This window comes from Danio rerio, chromosome 8 (assembly GCF_049306965.1).
Source record: "Danio rerio strain Tuebingen ecotype United States chromosome 8, GRCz12tu, whole genome shotgun sequence".
Classification (NCBI taxonomy): Eukaryota; Metazoa; Chordata; class Actinopteri; order Cypriniformes; family Danionidae; genus Danio; species Danio rerio.
Window position 1 is genome coordinate 10439907 of NC_133183.1, and position 27080 is coordinate 10466986.

Here is a 27080-nt window from a genome sequence, read left to right on the forward strand (position 1 = left end):
TCATCTAGTGAAATATCGCAATATATATTGCAGAAAAACTAAATATAGCAATGTAAGATTTTTCAAATATTGTGCAGCCGTAGTACAGTAAGCATTTATTTATGTTTCCACTGTCAAAAAATTCATCTTGGAACGCTTTCATAAGGATACCTAGCACAATATTATGGTACCTAAAGGGTGGATCTACACTCACTGCTGAATGCTTATTGGTTTACATAGAATCGTCACTTGTCAGGGGAACGACAACTAAAGAAGCACCATTTTTAAATAAACATGACATCGTAATTATGGAGCTTGTTGTCACTGATAACAACTTGGATCAAAACCACTATTAATTTGAGATATTTTTGCCTCAGTCCAATATACTCTATGCAATAACTTGAATTAAGGGAATGACGAGCACAAATAGAAGAGGTTTGTACACAAGACAGGGCCTTGGACCATTCCTCGTCTGTGAAAACGAGATCTGATTCCCACCTCTGCTTTATTTTTAAAAAGAATAAGGAATCTAACTGTCTAATAAATGAAAGAATAGTTTTATAAATTTGTAATTGTAGCTTTTTAACAGTGTAGCTAATCCTAACCACTGTAACAAAAACTACAAAGCAAATTGGTATTAGGCAAAAGGCGTAATTTATAGTAAAGATATGTTACCTGTTCGTCACATAGACAATAAACATGTACATTGTGTCCTAAATTGCATATTGCGCATTATGCACTATACATTTGCTATGCATAAATTGAATACGATTAACTCTGTCCAACATTGCACAGTATTTTAACATACTTATTTGTTATACACATTATTTATGCTTATATATAGAAATGAGCAAAGCATAAGAGCGTAAACTAGGTCACATCTACACCGTTTATCCTACAAAATAGAAGTATATAGAGCAAAAGTCATCAGGATGAGAAAATGAGTTCTCATTTTTAGGTGAACCATCATCATTAACCATCAAAATTGATTGAACAAATAGACACTTATAATAAAACACGGAGTAATGAATTTTAAGCTTGCATAAATGGTCAAATCAATCCCAAACAGGTCAGTGCACTGGATTATTGTGGATGTGAATTGTGGAAAGCGTAGGTCAGCCTTTAATTATCTTTTTATTGGTCCAACATAGCATTTCACTCCTGGACGTTATGTACTGTGGCTTTGTGGCAAACATGGAGCAAAGTTTGAAGCCAAGGGTTGCTAGTAGATTCCTTGTCATTGCATTGATCGACCCCCATCTAGCACAGGAAAGTACAGGTTTCAACACAAGCCCTTGCTCATGTAACATCATGGTTTCTATGAGACGGGAAATGGCGAAGGACTTGAAGATGTTGACTACTTTGATCCTGTGTAAACCAGAGTTGTAGAGCAGAAGTCAAAGAGCAAAACTGGACTGATCTGTTGCAATTACTGTTGAGGATATCTATTTAGTGTTTAATTTCTTAGACCAGTCGTTTCGGCTCATAAGTCCTCGATTAAACATCAGGAGCAGATATGGATGGTGTATATTTTCCAATTTCACTGCAGATTTCTAAGCCATTGTAGTTGGGTGAACTTAAAGAGCAGGGAATGAGAGGGTACCACAAATGCTTTGGTTTAATTCCAATTTGCTCAAATAAAGAAAACGAAAAACCTAATAGCTTTTTAACAACTTTACTCAATGCATTTCATTGCATTATAAACATCCTTGCTTTAGCGTTAAAGGGTTAGTTCAGCAAAAAATTTGAATCCTGTTATTAATTACTCCCTCTCAATCCCTGTTTGCTCAATCCTATCCCTATAGTTTCAATCCCTGAGACCTGCATTCAACTTCTGAACACAAATTAAGATATTTTAGATGAAATCCGAGCGCTCAAAGGCCAAAAAAATCTTATAGAAAGTCCAGAAAAGGAACCAGAAACATGTCACATCAGTGGTTTAACTGTAAACATATAAGGCAAGTTTATTTTTATAGCACATTTCACACACAATGGTAATTCAAATTCAAAGTGCTTTACATACACAGGAATAAAAGACACAAGTATAAGAAAATAAAAACAACAGAGAATTAAAATGATTAAAAACAGATTAAAATGTGTGCACAGTGCTCATTCAGTCAAGGCACAGCTAAAGTTTTTTAAAGTGTTTTAAGTCTTGATTTGTATGTGCCTAATGTTCGAGCACATTTTATTGAGGTCCTAGGGCATTTAGTGATTTATAGACCAGTAATAATACTTTAAAATCTATTCTGAATGTAACTGGGAGCCAATTTAAAGACCTGCGAACAGGTGTTATGTGCTCTGATTTTTTGGTTCTGATCAGAATCTTGGCAGCAGCTTTCTGGATGAGCTGGAACTGTCTGACTGTCTTTTTGGGGAGGCCTGTACAGTAATCCACCCTACTGGTCATAAAAGCATGAACAAGTCCTCACTGGAAACAAAACAACTAATTATTGCAATGTTTTTGAGATGATAGTATGCTGGTTTAAACTACTAAAGCTCAATGAACACATTTGTGCACCAAAAACTGTAAAAACAACAACATTCGCAACATTGCTATAGCCAATATGACGTGCACCCTAATCTGACGTGGAAGACATAGGAGAAAAAAATGTTTTTACCTTTTTTTTTTTTTTAGTACAAAAAAAATCCTTGTTTTTACTGTGGGGGAAATCAGTATTGAATACATGACTATTTTTCCCAGAAAACATATGTCAAAAGGTGTCGTTGACGTTGACCTGAAATTTTCACTGAATGTTGCTAACAAAGAAATCCATATATGCAAAGAAAACAAATTTAATTATTTTACAAATTAAGTTATGCATAATAAAATTGAATCACACAGGAAAAGGTATTGAACACATGAAGAAAGGGAGGTGTAGAAAGGCAGTGAAAGCCCAGACAGCAGCTGAAATCTCTCAGAAGTTATACACTGCTAACATCTACATTAGCAGGATGTTGAAGATGAAGCCAGAGTGGACATTTCAGCTAGACTATGATCCAAAACACAGCCGAGGAAACTCTCAAATGCTTTCAGAGAAATCAAGCTTTAGAATGGCCCGGCCAATCACCTGAGCTGAATCCAATAGAAAATACAAAACAAAGATCAGATTTGATAGATGAGACCCACAGAACCATCAAGATTTTTACACACCGTTAAAGTCTGTGATAAACTCACACCTGAGCAATGCATCTGAATTCGTTCCCCGTATGAGAGGCGTCTTTAAACTGCCATCCCCATAAAAGATTTCTGTTGAGGGCTATTGAAATGCACCATTTCAGTGTAGTGAAATGTGTCTGTTCGTTTTATTTTACCTGCATTTATTTGTTTTTTGACTTTCAAAGTGCCGTTAACTGTTGACTTGCTTTTCATCATGTGTCTTTTACAAAATCTTCTTTAGTTTCCTAGATCTTATATGCCATGAGGGTGAGTACATTAACAGCAAAGTTGAATTTTTGGGTGAACCAGTACCTCTTCAAGCCAAACAGTTTTGAAACGCAGTTGTAAAATGGTTTCAATCACTTGACTCGCAGACGTTGATTGTGATAAGACCGTCTGCACCCTTTACCTTAGTTTTCTCGGTCATAACTGCCTTGTGAACTTTTGCACATCTGGACCACAGATGCTCAACAATTCTCCACAACTTTTACCCAGACACCACCACGACTGTATAAGCAACAGTTACTCTTTCACGGATACAGAAAACCTCATCATTTCCAACTCTTGGCATGGTGTCTTACAAAACCAAGCCATTGACGAAATCATTTAGACACATAATTCATAAGTCTGGAGTTCACGCTGGAGTATTGGTGGTCCAGTGTGACCTTTGTGCATAGTGCCAGTAGACAGCATGCCTGTTTTTTTGCGTCGGTGTGTTTCTGGTGCAATAGTAAACTTTGTGTTACTCAACACTCATGATCAGCAGCTGGCTTTACTGGCACATTGAATCAGTGCATAAGGCATTCTTCGATATCCAACTGTACTTTCCTAGCTCTAGAAAGCAATTTAAAAAATGTTTGTGATCTGATTAGACATACAGTTGAAGTCAGAATTATTAGCCCCCCTGATTTATTACCGCTCCTGCATTTTTTTTCTCTAATTTCTGTTTAACAGAAGATTTTTTTTTTCACCACATTTCTAAACGTAATACTTTTAATAACTCATTTATAATAACTGATTTATTTTATCTTTGCCATGATGACAGTACATAATATTTGACTAGATATTTTTAAAATACTAGTATTCAGCTTTAAGTGACATTTAAAGGCTTAACTATATTAATTAGATTAACTAGACAGGTTAGGGTAATTAGGCAAGTTATTGTATAATGATGATTTGTTCTGTAGATTATGGAACAAAAAATAGCTTATAGGGGCTAATAATATTGACCTTAAAATGTTTTTGTTTTATTTTAAATCCTACTGCTTTTATACTAGCCGAAATAAAACAAATAAGGCTTTCTCCAGAAGAAAAAATATTGTAGGAAATACTGTTAAAAATTATTTGTTCTGTTAAACATCATTTGAGAAATAGTTGAAAAAGAAAAAAAAAGGTCACAGAATAATTTCCATTTTAACTGTATGTTTACATTGTATTATTTAATATATCGGAATAATAAACAAGCCCATTATGGGTAGTGGACACTTTATAATGTCATGAATTATTATTCAATCGTTCAGCGCGCAGTTTGTATTTGCAATGGTGTTCATAGCGGCATCACGTGATCGGAAATCGGACCTCGATCACATGATTTCAGACTAGATCGGAATCGGACGCTATACCTTCCGATCAGGACATGAATATAAACAGTTAGAGTCAGAATTCTTAGCCCCCCTTTAAACTTTTTTTTTTTCTTTTTTAAATATTTCCCACACAATGTTTAACAAAAGGAAATTTTCACAGTAGGTCTGATAATATGTTTTTTTTAGCTTTCGATAGGTACAGAACAAACCATCGTTAAACAATAACTTGGCTAATTACCCTAACCTGCCTAGTTAACCTAATTAACCTAGTTAAGCCTTTAAATGTCACTTTAAGCTGTATAGAAGTGTCTTGAAAAAAATCTATTCAAATTTTATGTATGATCATCATGGCAAAAATAAAATAAATCAGTTATTAGAAATGAGTTATTAAAACTATTTTGATTAGAAATGTGTTTTTAAAATCGGTAAAACTTTATTATAACTACACACTATAAATCATTTACTAAGCATTAGCATCTGACTTCCGGTTATGGCGAGGTCGCAACTTTTTAGCTCTGCTGCTAGTTTTGCGATCAGTCCTACAATACCAACCAGAATTGTATCTAAAGTCAAGCAATACAAATATAAAAGTATAGGGAAGTAAAATGTCACGCAAAGGTGCCAAAAAAAAGACAAGAAAAAGCATTAGCTTCTAGTGAATTCGTTATTTGTTAAGCATTAACTCAACATTAATAAGCATTAGTAAGCAGTTTACAACTGCAGCTACACATTCTCTATTCTTCACTTACAACCACATTTATAATGTGCTTAATAATTGTATTTTCATACTTTATTGATTTATTTTTCATTACTAAATGAAGTTTTGCATTATTTACAAACCATTTGTGTTTAAGAGTAGTTGGATGGTTTTAAGATCATTCAGAATAGGTTAGTAAATAATTAATAAACTATTAAAATTAACATTTATATATCTTATTATTCAGGCATATAGTAATGGTTACTATGTATGTTAATAAACACTTTATCAACTCAACTTTATGCAGTTTTGTGACCTAAAGTGAGAATTATTCATGCTTTTTAAAGCCCTTACAAATGATAATTAAAGGCTGAGTATCAAATGAACAATAATCTTTGCAATCTTATCTGAAAAGTAAAATTACTGTAAAGTTTAAACATTGCCAAATAACAGGAGTGTCAAAATACGACATATAATTGGATAAAACAACAACAATATGATAATTTAACAATATAAGAGGATGCAATGTTTAAATTGCACAGTAATTTATTTTAGATAAGGTTGCACAGATTCAGATTTATTTTTCATTTGAAGTACAGTTTGATTTGTGTATCTTTAAATGAATAAGAATGAATAATGTTGTTTATGTTATTTTTCCTGTTTAGAATATAATTGAGCCTTTTATTATACCTTTAACCCTCACTTTAGATTAGTTCACAAAACTGGATGAAGTTGAGTTAATAAAGCATTTAACATTGCAGATTGACTATTACTATGTGCACCAAGTAACACTTAGTATTTGTGTACTTGTATTTAAGCATTTGTGTTTTTATATCTCTTAAAATAACCTTTTTTGCAACTCCTGTCAATGGCAGGACAATAATCGTGATAAAAGCTTCAGCAATTAATCACAACTTGACAATTTAAGACCGTCATATAAGCCAAGGTCTGATTGTCTATCCCGGTTAGCCTGAGAATCAATAAGCATTGACCTATATGATCATAATCTCAAATTCATACTCTATTGAGGCCTCAAAGATAAGTGAGCAGAACAAACAGCAGTCAATAATGCTGTTACCTTTGGGCCTGCTGTTACTCGTGCCTGTTTATGGAGTAGAGCATCGATTGACTTGTTTGAAGAGGGTGTTTACTGATCGGCTGTTGAGGTGGACGTGGCCTGTCAGATTTTTTTGTGATGTCAAGGAGCTCATGGGTTTCAGGTCAGCGCGGCGAGCTCAGCTCTTTCTGGATGAACTCTGCAACTCGTGCTCCACATGGGCATATATGGACACATGGCAGCAAGGTTTGATGAAGTAATTCTAGTGAAAATAGCTATGAAGTCATACATGTTTACATCAGGAGGTATTTGTGAAGTCCTACAGAATAAGTTCACCTAAAAATGACAATTCTTTCATTTGCTTGCCGTCATGTTGGCCAAATCGGCATGATTTTTAAAAGATGAATTTGTGATGAATGTACAGTACGTTTCTAAGTAATGAATATGAACAAACTGTAGCTTTAAAATATGTTCCAATATTTTAGTTACATTTATGCACTGTTTTTTTTTAAGAACAGACTCAAATTTAAAGTTCATGTGAAATCAAAATGTTTATTTTGCATGCACAAGTTATTCCACTGAAAGAAGTTTGTTGTAGTAATTTCCAATCAAATTCTGATAATTTGCTTTCTCATTTGTAGTGGTGTTTCTGCTCTTTTAACATCAATTTGATGAGTTCAGCTACAGTATTCTTATCCTCGGCCCTCTTACCGGGCAAAAAAGGGAAAAATGCGCAAAAAGAAAGCCCCGCCCCCTACTCAATATTTATTTCAATTGGAAGTACATCAACATACTGAAATAAAAGTCTCAGCAGCTTCCAGTTCACGTAGACTTTGGCCGTACTTGCACTAGGTACAGTTGCCTCGAACCGGGCCAAAGCACGCTTGCCCCCCCACTCGTCTCCTCCGACGACCCGCACTCACACCACAATCGAGCCTGGGCACGCTTACGTCATCGCTGCTGAGCTGTTCAGTGAGAAGCGCTCTCTCACTCAGCAGCACAGTGGAGATTTCTCTAGTTATATCGTTTCAGTCGTTTGATATGCAGTGACATGCAGTCAAATATTTCGCCAAACAGTTCTTAGGGATGCGGTGACACGCAGTCAGATATTTCGCCAAACAGATCCGCCACTTTTGCCGCTCATAAACAAGCATAAAGTCCTCGTGCTGCAGGAATGAGGAGGTCTGCTGAAGGTGTGGATCTGTCGTGCAGTGAGGAGTTTGTGTATTTAATAAACTAGGGCAGTTTGCGTTCAGGCAAGTTGTAAATCAACACATATCAGGGATTCAGCATGTACATTTAATAATGTTAAAGAGGTTTAATTATGATTTAGATTATAAACCTCACCATTTTACTGTGCTGCAATGTTATTTTGTGCTTCTGAATAGCTTATTTAAATTTCTGCCGTGTTTTGTCTGGTGCAAACAGCCACATTTTTTATCACTGCAAATCTCATCACGTAGCATGTTGTTAGGACACGGGGCTACAATGTAACCTGCTTACCTAAGGTTTAAGTTTGTAATATTTATATTATTTGCTAATTAATAATCACCTCATGTGGAGCTAAATCCGCGTCTCATTTCGGAGTCTACTACTGTCCACTGAAGGTCACATTTTGGTCACGGACAAATGCTTTGAGAGCCTTCCTGACTGAATGAACGAAATACTCGAAGGCATTCCGGGGTGCTGAAAATATAATTGGCTAAACTGGCAGTGGGCGGGTTAAATGAACCAAAACAAAGACAGCAAAATATCTGACTTCAGCAAAGCTTTTTTGATAAACAAGAATGTTCTCTTAGCATGTTTCTTAAATATCTGCAAACATATTACGGTATTTTTATGCTTTAGAAGAGTCACTTGCATACAGCACATTTGAATGATCAGTCACAGACAAAGGACTTGCAATATATTCATTCAATATTTTCTTGTCAGCTTAGTCCCTTTATTAATTCGGGGTCGCCACAGCGGAATGAACCGCCAACTTATCCAGCAAGTTTTTACGCAGCAGATGCCCTTCCAGCTGCAACCCATCTCTGAGAAACATCCACACACATTCACACACACACTCATACACTACGGACATACTAGCCTACCCAATTTACCTATACCGCATGTCTTTGGACTGTGGGGGAAACCGGAGCACCTGGAGGAAACCCACGCGAAGGCAGGGAGAACATGCAAACTCCACACAGGAACGCCAACTGAGCCGAGGTTCGAACCAGCGACCCAGCGACCTTCTTGCTGTGAGGCGACAGCACTACCTACTGCGCCACTGCCTCACTTGCAATATAGCATGCATGTAATAGTTATACAGTATGTGATCTAGGTATAGTAAAAGTTTTATATCTATATACTAGTGGACATAAAGTTCAAACTTTAAGCTATTTTTTTTATGAATTAAAATGTAATGGAGATCAGCATGAAATAAAAATTTTGCAAATTGCAAATACAGGGTGTGCTTCAATTTTTTTTCCTGGTCTTAAAGAGGTTTGTAAAAATCCTATGCTTACATTCATGAAACCTGCGGAAACGTAAGCACAATTTTAGAAATTGAAATTAAAACAAAGTTAACATTATGCCCTTTTAGATTGAGTTTTTCTATAAGCAGTACTTGAGCTGACGCGAACAAAAACTGATGAGCATTATGAGCTTCGCTTAACGATAATCAAACTTTTCACTTGAATGGCTTCACTTTTTTTATTTTACAGTTTTAAAAATGGGTCTTATCTTGAGTATTTCTTCTTCATTTAAAAAAAATCCCTCTGCATTACATCAGGTTTAGTTTCTTGATGAGCTGTCAATTCATTGGCATTTTCTATTCTCAGCAAAGCACCCATGTTGTTTACACACACTATGACACACTTCCTCCTCCTGAAATACGTGAATGAAGCTCCTAAACTCTTGGGTGTGTGAAGTTCCAGGGAATCTTTGACAAATAAGATTCTTCTAACTCGTCTCATTGTGACGTCACGTCGGCCCTGCTTTCTGAGGATAAAACTTTATCGGTGACCACCAGACCTCAAGGGCAGGTCTAAGCTCTCTTCTGCGAGTGCAATTAGGGCCTGCCTCTTTCTCAGAATCGAGACGCTATCTGCGGCCTGCATTGGTGGAAGTGAGGTTGTGGTTTTTGCTTGGTGGACCCAGGCTCTTCTCTTTTCTCATGAATTTTATCGCCGGTGTTTCAGGGTAGATGAAGTCTTCTATTCCGCTTTTTTATACAGTGTCAACCTTTTCTCATCATCGTGTCCGCTGGTGGGAGAGAGGTCAACCGCTCGCTTTCAGTGTTGGGAAATGTCTCATTGCAGGGTGATCGTTGCGGTGGGCTTGTTGCATTTTTGATGCAGTTGAGACACACTTGTGAATGTAAACAGAAATGTCTGCTCGTGCGCTATGTTTGTTTGCGTGATCAGAATAAAGACCCTGTATTTAAGTTTACCTTATGTAGACTGAAGCTGTTTATTTACATGTAGATTCCGATAAATGAAGCATGCATTGTTTTATTAATTGTGCAGCTTGCATGAAATGAGTACAAAATAGAATCAAATTTTAATCTTTCTATTTTTTTATCTAGCCATGTGTTCATTAAATTAAACACAGCGCTCGGAATATATGAGAACACCCCCCACAATTTACAATATTATAATATTATATTTTATATTTTAATATTAGAATATTAATATTATTTTAATTATATATTTTTATATGCTTTACAATATTATATTTGTGCATGTACATTAGTTTAGTCAGAACTGAAGAGAAATCTTGAGCGTATCTGACAAAATAATTTACAAAAATGGTTCATAAATTAGCTGCCCAAATTTATATTCTTTTTGAAAAATAGCAAAAATCAAGAGAAACAAAAAAAAAATATATATACAATTTTATTGAAATGTTGTAGTTTGTAATTTTGTTTTGCAAAATTTTGCATGATTTTAAATGCATTATCTTTCTATTTCTAAAGATGTACTGTGATTAAAATATTATTTTAATAAATATATTTGTTTAATAAATCTGTTTTGTTCAAATGCAACAATATACATTACCCATATTCACTGAGAAATGGAAAAAAAATCATTTTTAAAATGAGGTGTACTCATAAATGCTAAGCACTGTATATAAAATAAAATAAAAATACCTTAATATTTAGGTCTGTTTCTCTTTTGCTTTATTTTTCTTTAATTAACTCTATCATTTACTCAATTGATTTGATGTGTGAGCTATAGTTGCACAACTCACTGGTACTACGGTAGTATCGCGATACAATCGCTCCAAAATACTGGTGGCGCCACTGCAGTTTGTAAACGGTAGTATCGTCATTAATGTCGTTAATCTACAATACATAATGTTGCATGTGGAAAAGTCACTAAAATGCGCAATAGACCATTTTATTTTAATAGTCTGTGGAGCCCTTTAAGGTTGCATGTTTTCTGATGTTTCAAGCACACACCTAATTTGGTTAATTTCTATTTCTGTCAATATTATTTAGCAGCTACAACAACCACAACAATCTCTTCAAAAGAATGACATTTTGAATTACTTTGGATTGTTACCTGATAAGACTGAAAAAAAAAAATAGATGAAAAACCCCAAATAGCAACAGGAAACATTGAACAGTTTTTGACCAGTTCATGTAGCCTATATTTGTTGGAGAAAATGCTCTTTTTGTAACAAATTTTGTTTGTTATAACTTGAATCTTTATTTTAATGTATTTTGTGTTGGCATTATTATTATTATTTTTTATTTATCTAAAAAATAAACAAGAAGAATGAATACATTTTAGGTGAAGTGACGTGCAAATAATACTTTTTTCAATAATAAAGGAATTCTGAATTAAATTCAAGCAGACCTATAATAACATGTAAAATATAGTATTTCTGGAAATTTTGTTTATATTTTGAGTTATGAATTACAGTATTGCAATACTATTTGGTATCATGATACCAAATGAATTGTGAGAGGTATTAATAGTATCCCTAAAACCCTAGTGTAAACTAAGGCTGCACAAATTGGAAAAACTTTGCATTGCGTTATTTTTTAATTTTGCGATATGAATACAAATAAAATAACCAGCCCTTAATATTCAGCGAAGTTCCTCTTTTGCTTTTTCTTTCATTTACTTGAAAATTTACTTATTTATTTGATTTGTAAACTGATGTTCAGCGTTCATTTTTTTGAATCATCCATAGCATTCATATTAAATCTTTGTTCACTGAATCAATTGTACCAAATCAAAATGAGAACATGCAAATAATAATCTAATGAATCAATACCAATGTATATTGGGATCAGAATTGTACTGAGACACATTTAAAAGGCATCAATACCTTTTTTTGACTTGGATAGATCGATTGAAAGTAAATGTCGTAAATATATTTTTATTTTTTAATAATACTTATCTGTTTTAAGTCTTTTTAACTTTATATCTTCATTTAAGAATCTTATAAAAGCAGCAGCTCAACTGATTTCAAAATAATCGTTATACTATTTTTTTGTGCATCATTTCAGCATAGTTGAAAGGATTTCTGAACAATGATATGAAACTGATATAACGATATGAAACTGTCCAAAGGTCCAAAGTACTGGCTACTGTACAAAAACATTTGTAAAAATCTTACAAATTTGTAAATATTTGGTGTTCAGGCGAACACTTTTGGTAGGAAATAAACTAAAATTACTCATGCAACCTTAAATTCACTAGAAACCGTTTAGAGCTCCTTAGTAAATATGCGTTCTATGACTCAGTAGTGTTTCTGTATAGGCCAATCATGATGACATAAATGTCTGTAGTCAGTCCAGGCTGGAAGTGTCAAGATCTGACAGGCCTTATATGAAGTGGGAAGCCTTAAAAATTAACAAGTGTGCAAAATGTGGGTAATTATTGACACAAGCACAACATGCTACGTGAGTTTTATGCATATCCACAGCATGGTGCAGAATGAATTAAATGCTGAAGTTTGTCTAAACCTGTACTAACCTTTATTGTGTGGAAGATATTTTGATTTTCATTTTTGTGTTCTGTATTTGTTGTTTAAGGGCAGGAAAAAAGTACAGGTTTTGAATAAATGACCGTAAATGTTTTTTGGACAGACACTGCTTTTGGAATTGGAAGAACAGCAGTTTAGTTTGACACAAAACACTCAAGGAAGTACTTTTCTTTGGTACTGCTCACTGTTTGTCCATGCAAACTTTTCAAGGCCCCACGTGGCAGCAACACTGTAGTAAAGCTGTTTGGTATTCAAATCCGGGGCAAAATCAGGAAAAAAAGCGAAGGCAGGTGTTTATTATCACAGATGAGTCAGAATAATGCAAACGAGCGGAGGGAAATCCCTGACTCTCCCCCGCAGCACCCACTGACACTGGGTCTGGTTATCCACTGCGCTTAGTGTGTGATGAATGGAAAGGGTAAGACAGATGGAAATGACAACAACAGGCCTAATGCTGAACCAAAAGCAGACCCGAATCCCCAGCTGCTACTTGAGATCATATCTAGCTACAGACAGCTTCAAATGTCAACGTCCTGAAATTATCAAATTAACCTGTGTCTTAAGGTCTTACTGCACCTATTTAGAGAAGTAAAGATGTTTTATTGTTGTATATCCAGACAAAGGAATTGAAATGGCTTAAAAACTCAATTTTAAAGGCTTTAATTGGATAGTTCAGCCAAAGAATTCTTCCATTGTTTACTCACCCATATTTTGGAAAATGCAGATTGCTGAAACTTATTGACTTCCGTAGTGTTTTTTTTCCTAATGAGTGCATGCAACCAACATTTTTCAAAATATCTTCTTTTGTGTTTTTCAGAAGTAATAAGCTCATAACGGTTTAAATACACATGATGGAGAGTAAATGGTGAGGTTATTTTAATTTTGGGGTGAAATATGCCTTTTAACCCTCCTGTTGATTTACTGGTCACCATTGGGCACCATTTTAACAGCAGAAAAAAACAATGTTTTTTTTTCATCTTGAAATTTGAGAATTTCTTGCATATTCTCCTTTCATCATGTTCACACCCAAATGGTTATAAGATGTTTAAGTTATTATATGCAACATCCGTCATTTATTCTCTTAGCTAAGAATAGATCTTTACTTAAGTATCATACTTGACCCGTGCACACAGGGACGCTTTTTGCTTGCGTTTTTTGTTGATGTTTAACACCTCGTGACTAAACAAAGGGAGCCATTGAGACGCGCAAAACGGCAGGCGTAAAAGCATAATTTTTAAAGAAATGCCTCATGCTCGTTTTTTTGTTTTGACATGCCGTGTCAAAACTTTCTCCACCAATCAGACTGGCACTTTTGATCATGTGCTTGCAGCTGCTGAAGTTACAGTAAACAGCACTTGGAGGCACTCAACTGCAAAACTGTCAATGCGAGCGCACATTGGGGAAGATTCCTAGAGGCGATATGAACGTAGAGCTGCTTATTAGACTGGTGAACAATAATAATTTCTTTATCGCTAGAGCTGGAGCTGCTACTTGAACCAACAATGCTTGTTCGAATCGCTAGTAACTTTAACAGCAAGCATGTCAACCTTCTATTTTATTCTTCTGTTACAAGCGGGTGTGAGAAGCTTGAAGTTGTGTAGCGCCAACTAACTTAAAGAAGTGATTTTGCATACTCTTCTGCTCGAGCCAGTTAAAATTGCTTAGGTTTGAATCCGGAAAATTACGCTGATGATAAATGGAAACGAAAAGCATCCCGGTGTGTACGAGCCTTAGAGGGAAGTTGTGCTTTATGCATTATAAGCTTGAAGCATCACAGTCGTTACTCTGTATCAGCCGATCACTATAACAAGATACTGGTACTCTGTATGGACTGCAAAAAACTTGATCGAGGAAATATAACAATATAACATGATACAATACAACACAATATAAAAATATAACACAATACAAAGAATACATTAGTGTGTCCAAGGGATGAACGATATTGCAAAAAAAATATATATATATATCATAATATCATGAAATATCAAAAATCATTGAATATTTTTAACAATACATTTAGGAATATTACGTTTTTTTATTTTTATTTACCAACATTACTTAAGCAAATAGTTTTAATAGTCAAAAAACAAAAATATTTAAACAAATCTAATCTCTTCATAATAAAATAAACATAAGTGTTAAAGAGACTCTTAAAATTGATAAATAAAGTGTTACACAGTGTGTGCAATGGGCGTAAATACTGAACAATCAAAGCAAATTGATACAGTAAACCTCAAACTCTGTAAACAAAACAAATTATGAAATCAAGTCTGAGCTTTCAAGTAAAGGAATGAGCCATCATTATTCAAGTACATACTGCAACATTACTGATTGCGAAGTTGAATGACTTCATTACCCCTTTGCTAAAAAAACTCTTGCAGATGAGGAGCTAGTGGCTGGGATGCACAAGAAAAGAAACCAAAAAGCCACTCTGGCGACATCCTTGCATCCTTTTTATTTACAATCACCTAACTGCTGCTAGCCACCACACTTATTTTCGCATGTGTTTTGTCACTCTGACCTGAAGTCACAAGCGCATGGATTCCTTGACCATTTGCAATGGACTTTGCGCTCGCACTCCCTTGGCGTCTCTCGTAACTAGATGACCATCAAGCATTTTGCAGAGGATGACAAATAAACAAAGCATTGCCACTGCTGCAAGTTTATGGAGAAAAGTAAATAGCGCTGCAGTGTTTCGATGCGTTGTGTCTGTCTGAGGTAATTAGTGTGCCGTTATTACTGAAATGTATATTATACATAAAAAGTGTGAAGCAGATTGGCTAGTTCTACTTACATAAATTGCGGTGCCCTTGGGCCATTCGAAAAAGTTTAGATGTTTTAACGAGGAAAATGAGAGCGATTGACGTGCATGCCAATTGCACAACATGTGCGTTTTGCACCCATATGCATGTCGTGCAAGTCGCGCGCCTTTATTAAAAAGGACAAACTTGCATCCTAAGCTTATTGGCATGAGTTCAGCAGTCACATTTTAATAAAACTATAGCGCTTCATACTAAAACTTCATATCAAATCTTTTTTTTTTATCGAAATTGACAGTGGTGTACGGATAATAAATATCGATAGCGATTTTATCGGCCAGCCCTAGTTTGTCCATAAATGCTTAAATAAGAGTCATGTTTTTCCAGAGCAAACCCAGGGAGTGAATTCTATGTCTAGCTCATGAAAGCAGCATAAACCTGCCAGAAAATGTGAGCATTGTTTTTGATGGGAACAGAACGACAGGTTCTTTCAGATCAAATTAATTTCCCATGAAGCACAGCGTGTTCACTCATTGCAATACATGAAGCATTGTTTAAATCAGTGAGATATTCAGTCAGTCATTGGAATGCAAAGCTCTATTTTTCTCAAACATCCTAATCCTTTTAATCAGATAATGCACAGATGGGTTCATGAGGGCCTCTTCGGAGAACTAAAAAAGTGCAAGTTTCTTAAAATAAAGCACCTGTGTTGATATATTTATCTGAACTGTCACTTTGAGCTTGTTTTTTTTTTACCAGTGCAAGTGCGGCTTTCTCCATCTATTCAAAAGTGTCACAACAGAAGTAGGCTGATACTGCGAAAGAGGAAATTGACTAAGAGATTCTCAGAATCTTTGCGGGTAGCGGTCATGTGACTAGCCGGAATGCGCTTTGAGGCTAAACCACATTTGCATATCGCCACTGAAGGGGAAGGTGTCGGTCTCTGAGCGGAGCCCGTATGCCCGTTTGTTTACATCTGCACCATATTTGGGCCTCTTGTCTTGTTATGAGTCACCCGAGGGGACACAAATGAGTATGATAAGCCCGCCAAAAAAAAGTGGCGCTTGCAGAACGGCTGGTCTTACATGCATTCGTTACTGAATTTCCCTATAATCAAACCCCTGGGGATTACTCAGTGGATAGTTGCACCCTGTAACTTTGCAAGATGTTAATGACATGAACAACATTTTGTTTTGCAGCCCATTTATTTTTTGATTTCATGCTTAAGTTTTGATTTTGAGCAATTCCAGCATTATGGATGTGACATTTGCAGTAAAATCTCAAAACATAAATTCACATTAGGGGTGTGAACCTAGACTGGTCTCACAGTTCGGTTCAGTTCCACTTATCATGTCATCGATTTGGTTTAATTCAATATCTCGGTGAATTGACATTACTTTCCGTGCACAATTACATTTTTTTTCACAACACAATAATGACTTTTTTTTTTATTCAAATCTATAAAATATTTATTTTTAAATGTTTTTTGTAATACAATTTTGTTCTTTAATACAAGCAACAAGATCTATGAACTGTACCTTTAATTTTACCTGCTCAAAGAAAACACTTTATTTGAATGTATCAAACAAAGCTCCAATATATGCACAGAAGACAACATGAGCATTTTTAGCAAATAAACTCATTTAAATATTATTATGTGCGTGGTTGAGCGAGTCCTATGATTGGTCATTGTCTCCACCTGCTCAACAGAAAGGGCTGCAATTGGCTCTAAAACTGTCAGCACTGTTCACAGATGAGTGATGCGGGAAGAACAACCGTGGTTCTAGTCTATGCCGGGGCCATTCAGTTAGAGGCAATTTGTTCCGGGTCTCCAAATAGTGTGACCAAGACATCAAAAATAAATTTAGTTCAGTCAAAAAAATGGCCGCTACAGTTATGAAGTGACGTTGAGTCACCAAGTCACCTGACATTGAGCAGCCGAAAACATTTGGATACCTAACCTTAAAGGCTGCTCAATGCTGCGTTTTTGTTGCTTGGTATGAAACTGCTGCAGAAAAACAAAGTTATGCCACCTGTGCGCTAGTTTAAAGTTCCGTGCTTATACCAAGGCCTATACGCACTCACATTGGATTAACTATACAACAGGCCATTCACATATCGTATCTTTTCCGCGTGGAAGTTCGTTATTCCCAATGTTAGACTATATGCCAATATGTGCATGCAAGCAGAGCAATGCGCTCGTGCCTTCCTGATGCACATCTCACGGCGTAGCGATGAGAGTTGTGCGTGGCTTTCAGTGCAATGTAAACAAAATATATGTTAGACGAATTATTACAAATTATTAAAATGATTATGTATGATATGTACAATACAACGTGGGTGTTTTAAGGAGCAAAAATACAACATATGGGCTCTTATATGTTTTTGTGTCATCACTTATATTGCAAGTCATATCTCTCCGGCTCCTTATTTGGGATGCTTTTTATGAACTGGCCCCCATGACAAACTAATTGAATAGCCCTGGTCTATGTGCTTTATGCGCAGTTATCACAGGTAATCCGTAATAGATGCTCTACAGGCACGCTCATGTCTGAATCCACAAGTATCGCTTAAACAGTCGAGAGGAGAGAAAAAGTTACCTCACAAACACGCCAGCGGGTCAAATGGTTGAAATGGGAGAAAGTAAAGCCTGGTTTATACTTCTGTGTCAAGTGACCGACGTAACCCACTGCGCATGCAACGCGCATAGCCGTGCATTTATACTTCTGCGCGCTGTCTCTGTTGGTCTGCATTAACACTTCCTAAAGGCTAGTTGGCAGTGAGGTATGAATGTTCCTCTGTGTCAAGTTTCTTCGCTGGTATTTTGTTTTTTTCTGAACGCTTTCTGAATGTACAAGAGGCTCAAACTCGCTCATTTTGAGGCAGGAACCGGCAGACATGTAACAACTTTAACTATAAGGTAAACACAAAACAAAACTTTGCACCCGAAGCTCCTTCACAGGACTCCGTGTTTGTAAACAATCGTCCCATCGGGCTAGTGTGGCTCTTGGTGCCGCCCAGACTTGTCAGCGCTACTAAGCCGACCAATTACAGAGCTTGCGCAACGCGTCGGTGTGACTTGTAGTCACACTTTAAGAGGTGCACGTCAGCGATGCCGATGGCCTGGGCGAAGGGCTATGCGTCAATGTGTAGGCTGCGCCTTAGCATACGGGTGCGGTTGACGCAGAAGTATAAATCAGCCTTAAGAGAGAGGCAGAGATGGAGTTTTACAGCTTTCATTTTCTCCCTAGTAGAGAATTAGCAACTTGTATGCTGTATCTTCTTCAGGGTCAGTTAAAGACTGTCCAGCAAACTCACAAGCAGGGAATTTTGCACAATTATCTTTTTTTTTATTAGTAGTTTAGATTATTTTATTTACTCACCTTTGCCTCTTTCGCCATAGTATTCTACCGCAACATAGGGCATAGGAGATCAATTACGTCAGTACGTAATTACTGGACCGATATTGAATTGTCCACGTGTGCATCACAGTGCATCGAAGAAACAAATAATTTTGACACCCCTAATTCACATAGAGTAACATTCAATTAAATTTTTCTTTATTTTTTATTAGATACGGAACGATAACCGTTTTCAAGGTGTACCGCGGAAAAGTCAAGGTTTTAAAACCGCCAAAATTTTCTGCTATACCGTTCCTAAGGTATGAGTAAGATTTTTTCGTTTAAGTTTTTTTTTGTTTGTTTTTTGTTTTTTTAGGATTGATTTATTTGAACTATTTAGCCTGACATCTCAGCAGGCACACAACATTATAAGATGTTAATAATAGGTTAGATGTAGGTTTTGACGTCAGGTGACCAAAATTCAATGTCTAGCCAGCATCTAAGTACAACGTTGATTTGGCGTCCAGTTATGACGTCAAATGATGTTGATATTTGATTGATTTTAGGTTGTGTTGAAAAGTGACCAAAACCCAACTTCGAGTCAACATTTTAAACCAACATTTATTCATCAGATATGGCAACCAATATCCAACGTCTGGTAGATGTCATAGTAGTAATGTCCATACAACGTCAAGCTGTAACATCATTAGACATTGATATTTGGTTGATTTTTGGGTTGGACGTTGGACATTGACCTCTGCCTTATGTTGGGTTCTGACGTCAACCTGATTTTTCAGTTCCAAACAAAATGCAATGTCCCATGATGTTGGGGTACAACGTCAATCTGACGTCATGTTGACGTCCTGTGCCTGCTGGGATGTTTACTGCTTTAAAATATTTTAAATGTTTCTCTAAATAAAATGTATTATATTGATAGGGGTATAAAGTTGTTGTTTTTTACCCAGACATTTAAAAAGAATACATTATAGAGCAGTAATCACAATGTCGTGAAATCGTGATATTTTTAACCAAGGTTATCATATTGTCAGAATCTTATACCGGCCCATGTCTAATTTCTGTAGCACTTTTACAATGTAGATTGTGTCAAAACAGCTTAATATAGAATTCCTAATGAATGGAAATTGAAACTGTGTCCGTCCAGTTTTCAGAGGGGAAGTTCAGTTTAGTTCAGTTCAGTGTGGTTTAATTTTCACAGCTGAAAGTCCAAACACTGAAAAGCAAATCCATCGTTGCGCAGCTCCACAAGTCCCAAACTAAGCAAGCCAGTGGCAACTGTAGCTATGTATCCATCCAAATATGCAAATTAAATGAATGCCCAAAACTGGAATATCACATTTAAGACAAGACAATCATGATAATTATGATAAAAAAACCAAAAGTTTCATTAAAAGCAGATTGATCGTGGTATGCGTATGTCTTTATTTTGGTGCTTTGCTTTTATGGCTGCCACCTTACAACAGCTCTACACAAAACAGCAGCTTGATGATGGAAGCGTATCAGGGTTCAGAAAGACAACAGACAATGTGAACAATAACCAGCCAAGGAGGGACTATTAAACATGTAAAATTATTACTTATGATTAAATGCCAAAAACTTGTTTTCACTTTTTTTTTTTTTAAGTCCAAAGAGAAATGGACTGTTGTTTGTTTTTATTAATATTTGGTTGCTGAACAGTAATAAATAACATTCATTCACTTTCTTTTTGGCTTAGTCCCTTTATTAATAAGGGGTCGCCACAGCGGAATGAACCGCCAACTTATCCAGCATATGTTTTACGCAGTGGATGCCCTTCCAGCTGCAACACAGCACTGGGAATCATCCATACACACTCATTCACACATATACACTACGGACAATTTAAGCACCTATAGCGCATGTCTTTGGACTGTGGGGGAAACCGGAGCACCCGGAGGAATCCCACACCAACTTGGGGAGAACATGCAAACTCCACACAGAAATGCCAACTGACCAGCAACCTTCTTGCTGTGAGGCGACAGTGCTACCCATTGCACCACCGTGCCACCTGCAAATAATAAACACCTAAAAATATTAAAGTTTCATGTGATTTTCTCAACTAGCAGTGTTTTGAAATTAATGAAAGCATAAAAATCATAACCGTGAAACTGTGATTATTTCTCAGACTGTAATCGTATAACCAAAATCTATAATCGTTCCATCCCTATTGTGCAGCAGACACTACAATAAATGCTATATTAGTCATATGTTTACTCATAACCCTGGTATTGTTCTTTTTACAGCTGATCAAGTTTACGGAGACCAGGATATGCACGAAGTCGTTCGCAAGCACTGCATGGATTACTTGGTACGTACTTTTTTTTTTTTTTTTTGGCATGAATCATCGATGTGTAGAGAACCGGTTTAATTAAATTCAGGCTTTCTCTGCGATATTTGCTTGCAGATGAAAAATGCAGATTACTTCTCAAACTATGTGACAGAGGACTTCACTACATACATCAACAGAAAGAGGAAGAACAACTGTCATGGCAACCACATTGAGATGCAGGCAATGGCAGAGATGTACAATCGGCCAGTTGAAGTTTATCAGTCCGGCACAGGTTAGTTTAATTTGCATGATGCTGCCTGTGAAACTGAACTATGGACATTTAATTATGTATTCCTCCATGCGGTTGCCTTGATGAATACTAGATTTTTCTCCTATATCATATTTATATGCATGCAGTGTCCTAATAGATACTGTTGAGTCCCATAAGTTGACCTGTATCTCTAAATAATTCTGCTTTTATTTGATGGCTTCTTTCAGAACCAATCAACACGTTCCATGGCATCCATCAAAATAATGACGAGCCAATCAGAGTTAGTTACCATCGAAATATTCACTATAACTCTGTAGTGAATCCCAACAAAGCCACTATTGGAGTTGGGCTCGGACTTCCTGCCTTCAAACCCGGGGTGAGTACATGCAAGTGAATGAGCATTTGTGTCCTGTTTTCATAATCTACTTTTGAGTTTTTGAGTGAGGCAGGATATGCAATGAGAGCTAATTCTATTTAAATAGAATTGATTTGATTATTAAAAGTCTTTACATTTGATCAAATGGGTTACTGTGGAATTTTATAAAGTCCATTCGCCACAAAAAATAACTTTGCGCCACTTTATTAGGTACACCTGTCCAACTCCTCGTTAACGCAAATTTCTAACCAGCCAATAATATGCCAGCAACTCAATGCATGTAGACATGGTCAAAACGATCTGCTGCAGCTCAAACTGAGCATCAGAATGGGGTATGAGTATTTCAGAAACTGCTGATCTGCTGGGAGTTTCATGCACCACCATCTATAGAGTTTTCAGAGAATGGTCCGAAAAAGAGAAAATATCCAGTGAGCGGCAGTTCTGTGGGCGCAAATGCCTTGTTGATGAGGTCAGAGGAGAATGGCCAGACTGGTTTGAGGTTATAGAAAGGCAACAGTAACTAAAACAACCACTCGGTACAACTGAGATATGCATCTTTGAACGCACAACACGTCCAACCGTGAGGCGGATGGGCTACAGCAGCAGAAGACCACACCAGGTATCAGTCCTGTCAGCTAAGAGCAGGAAACTGAGGCTACAATTGGCAAAGGCTCACCAAAATTGGACAATAGAAGACTGGAAAAACATTGCCTGCTGCAACATTCGGATAGTAGGGTCAAAATATGACATCAACAGCATGAAAGCATGGATCCATCCTGCCTTGTATCAACGGTTCAGGCTGCTGCTGGTGGTGTAATGGTGTGGGGGATATTTTCTTGGTACACTTTGGGCCCATTAGTAACAATTAAGCATCGTGTCAACGCAACAGCCTACCTGAGTATTTTTGCTTACCATGTCCATCCCTTTATGACCACAGCGTACCCATCTTCTGATGGCTACTTCCAGCACAGTGTCATTACGCGTGAATCATCCCAGACTGGTTTCTTGAACATGACAATGAGTTCACTGTCCTCCACTGTCACCAGAACTCAATACAATAAAGCACCTTTAGGATGTAGTGGAACTGCAGACTTGCACCATGGATGTGCAGCCGACAAATATGCAGCAACTGTGTGATGCTATCATGTCAATGTGGACCAAAATCTCTGAGGAATATTTCCAGTACCTTATTAAATCTATGCCAAGGATTAAGGCAGTTCTGAAGGCAAACGTGGGTCCAACCCGTTACTAGTAAGGTGTACCTAATAAAGTGGCCATTTTTAAATAATATATTTTTTATTTTTTTTTAAACATACTGCAGTAAACAAATAAACAAAATAAAATAATAAAAACATTTATTTTGTAAAATAATAATTTGTGTAATAAAAATGTGTCTGTTAATTACATCCATATTAAGTTTGTTTTAGTGAATGAATGGCATTTGCAACCTGTTGTCATGATCTTATGGGGGTTTTTGAGAGAAGCAGGATATGCAGTGAGCAATAATTTTATTAAAAAGGAATTGACATAAATGCATAAAAATTTAATATTTTAAATAATGCATTTTAAACATATATAAAAATTGTACTAAGAACAAACTACATAAAAAAATAAATAAAATAAAATGTTAAAAACCAATGTTTGTAAAATAATAATTAGTGCTGAGCAAAATTTTTTCATGATTAATTCCATCCAAAATAAAAGTTTGATTTGACTTAATATGTCTGTATGCTGTGTATATTTACTATGTAAATATAAAAACATACATGCATTTATTTAAAAATACATATTTATATTTAGAGATATTTGTTCACACACATACACACACACATATATATATATATATATATATATATATATATATATATATATATATATATATATATATATATATATATATATATATATATAATAATATTTGTACATACAAATAATAAATCAATGTATATGTAACAAAATTGCTTTGTTTCTACGTATGTGTGTGTGTCACATATGCATAATAAATATAAAATACAACATATAAACAAACTTTTATTTTGGATGTGAATAATCATGATTAATCTTTGCCCAGCACTAATAATAATCAGTGTTATCATCCATTGAAAAGCAAGTCCTTTTAAAGTGTCGTTTAGGTGAGAATAGCCGGTGATTGTTTGTGACTATGCCGTATTTTAAATGTGAAAGCTGTTAATTGCTCTGCTTGACCCTTCTGAGGTCGACACTTTGGTGCTACTACTGTCTATGTGTATTCGATCACGTACGCCTGCAGTGCTTTTATAACATGCACTCATTCCTATTTAAATTAAACTGGCTGAAGCAAGTTCTTACTGAAAACCAAAAGTCATTGTGAATCAAGAAGTCCATTGAAAACAGCGTTCCTCCCATTCACTCAAGCTACTCCGTCAGCTGATCCATAGTCTCGATCATCAAAGCCACAAAGAGACAACAAAGTGTGACCTGCAGCGTCCCATATCTCAGACTGCACCGGGGTGGAGAAGAGGGGGGGTAGGGCATTCCACATGTTGGTGGTTTTCGGGGGAAGGCCTATTAACAGCACACTGTTTTGTTTACGCGCCACATACCTTGTGATAATTTAAGCCTAGCAGATCAAAGACAGATCTTGCCTTCCTATCAGAAATAGAGGCGCAGTATGTAAATGTGTGCTGGAGCACTTGGACTGATCTGTGGCTACCGCTGATGTGGATATTTCTGTTATCTCTCTTCCAAAGTATCAATTAACAGCTTTGAAACATTCCCCTAATAAACTAATACACTACCACCCAGTAGACGACAGTGGCTTCACCTAAACATTTTTTTAAATGCTAGATTATGTTAGGGTTTAGCCCTGATTTAAAATTTTATAATTTTAATAGCAAATATAGTGTTTTTACACCATAAATATTAATTAATTAATTAATTTATTTATTTATTTATTATATAGATTTATGCATATAAATTCTTATATATATATATATATATATATATATATATATATATATATATATATATATATATATATATATATATATATATATATATGTATATGTATATGTATATTTATTATAGTAAACTACTTGAATTAATCTTTATTGCTGTGGTGAGCTTGTTTTTGTGATTGTTTTAGAACCTCTGATTCAGTTGCCTATGGGAGAATAACTAGGAATAATAAACAGCAGAAAAAGGTCAAACTACTTGCTTATCAAACAAGTGTGTTCATGACTATACAGACAAAGCTGAGTAATATAATAATAAATATCAGGCGGCAACATCAAGCAGAACGAGCTGTTTTTAATGTATAAAAATTAATGGAAGTGAATGAGACCGGAAGTCTCAAGCCAAAAAGATTCAAACGGTTGCGCCGGCTCTTACGCAAAGAATAAGGTCAATTATAATACAGACAAATGACCCAATACTGTAGTTTTCAATTACTTTACACTGCAAAAAAATGCTTTTCATACTTATTTTATCCGTGTTGTTTCAAAGAGAGATCTTGCCTTCCTATCAGAAATAGAGGCGCAGTATGTAAATGTGCGCTGGAGCTCTCGGACTGATCTGTGGCTAACGCTGATGTGGATATTTTTGTTATCTCTCTTCTAAAGTGTCAATTAACAGCTTTGTAACATTCCTCTAATAAACTAATACACTACCACCCAGTAGAAGACGACAGTGGCTTCACATAAACATTTTCTTATAAACTGTTTTTCTTGTTTTCTCTTATATTTTCTTATATATATATTATTTTTATTTATTTATTATATGGATTTATGCATATCAATTCTTATATATATATATATATATATATATATATATATATATATATATATATATATATATATATATATATATATATTTTTTTTTTTTTTTTTTTATTATAGTAAACTACTTGACTTAATCTTTTGTTGTAATTCTATTATTGTTCTCTAGTATATACATCTGCTGACCTTATTCTTCATTGCTGTAGTGCACTTGTTTTTGTGATTGTTTTAGAACTTCTGATTCAGTTGCCTATGGGAGAAATAACTAGGAATAATAAACAGCAGAAAAAGGTCAAACTACTTGCTTATCAAACAAGTGTGTTCATGACTATACAGACAAAGCTGATTAATATAATAATAAATATCAGGGGGCAAGTCTCAAGCCAAAAAGATTCAAATGGTTGCGCCCGCTCTTACGCAAAGAATAAGGTCATAAAAAACTATAATAAATAAAACTATTTAATAAAAAAATAATAAACTATAATACACCACAGTTTACTTTAGTAAAAACTAATGTATACTATAGCATTTATTACAATCAGTTTGATATAGTTAATGCTATGGTATGTTGGAGCATTCATTAACAAAGAAAGTTGTAAATACTATAGTATATACACTACTTGACAAAAATCTTGTTGACAATCTGAGTTTTAGGAACAACAAATAGCTTGACTTCTATTTGATTATTTGGTAGCAGCATACCAAAATCAAATATAATCATGCCTTGATTTTTAACTATTAATAAGGACAGTAACGTCTGACTTAGACAAACGAGTGACGAGACTTTGACAAAAGTCTCGAAACTTATCAGAAATCATGTACAGTACAGAATATAAAGTCAGGGTGCAGTGGAAAAATAATTAATATTTTGTATGACTCCCATGAGCTTGGAGGACTGCATCCATACATCTCTGCAATGACTCAAATCACTTATTGATAAAGTCATCCGGAATGGCAAAAGAAAGTGTTCTTGCAGGACTCCCAGAGTTCATCAAGATTCTTTGGATTCATCTTCAATGCCTCCTTCATCTTACCCTAGACATGCTCAATAATGTTCATATCAGGTGACTGGGCTGGCCAATCCTGGAGCACCTTGACCTTCTTTGCTTTCAGAAACTTTGATGTGGAGGCTGAAGTATGAGAAGGAGCATTATCCTGCTGAAGAATTTACCTTCTGCTGTGGTTTGTAATGTAATGAGCAGCACAAATGGTTAATACCTCAGGCTGTTGATGTTCCCATCCACTCTGCAGATCTCTTGCACGTCCCCATACTGAATGTAACCCCAAACTATGATTTTTCCTTCACCAAACTTGACTGATTTCTATGAGAATCTTGGGCCATGCGGGTTCCAATAGGTCTTCTGCAGTATTTGTGATGATTGCGATGCAGTTCAACAGATGATTCATCAGAAAAATCTATTTTCTGCAACTTTTCCAAATGATCTAGAAGTCAAGTTATTATTTGTTGCTCTTACAACTGGGATCGTCAACAAGACTTTTGTCAGGTATTCTATATTATACTACACTTTGCTACAGTATTGTTAAAAACACTGTAATATTTACTATAAATTACTATATTATTATTTCATGCTGGGTCAAGAGATCATGTGCTACAAAACATGAGAGAACCAGTGAGTTGCTTTATATCTCAGGCACTTGATGTGGATCTAGATGTTATCGTCCTGGAGCTCCCCCATATTACGGTCAGTTGGTTTAATATAACAGACGGTGAAAACTCCAGTACGCTGTACAGACATAAACGCACTGTTCCAGAGCTCAGAACATGAAGTTCAGCTCAGAACAGAGAGA

The 27080-nt window shown here is 35.7% G+C and overlaps 1 protein-coding gene across 1 annotated transcript in view; it reads left to right on the top strand.

The window, feature by feature from the left end:
* The window catches only part of otud5a (OTU deubiquitinase 5a), a 61745-nt gene that overhangs the window by 23052 nt on the left and 11613 nt on the right, over window positions 1-27080 (top strand). Inside the window, 3 exon segments of the mRNA NM_001075110.1 lie at window positions 20844-20908; window positions 21005-21161; window positions 21368-21516. Coding sequence (NP_001068578.1) covers window positions 20844-20908; window positions 21005-21161; window positions 21368-21516 — 371 coding nt within the window.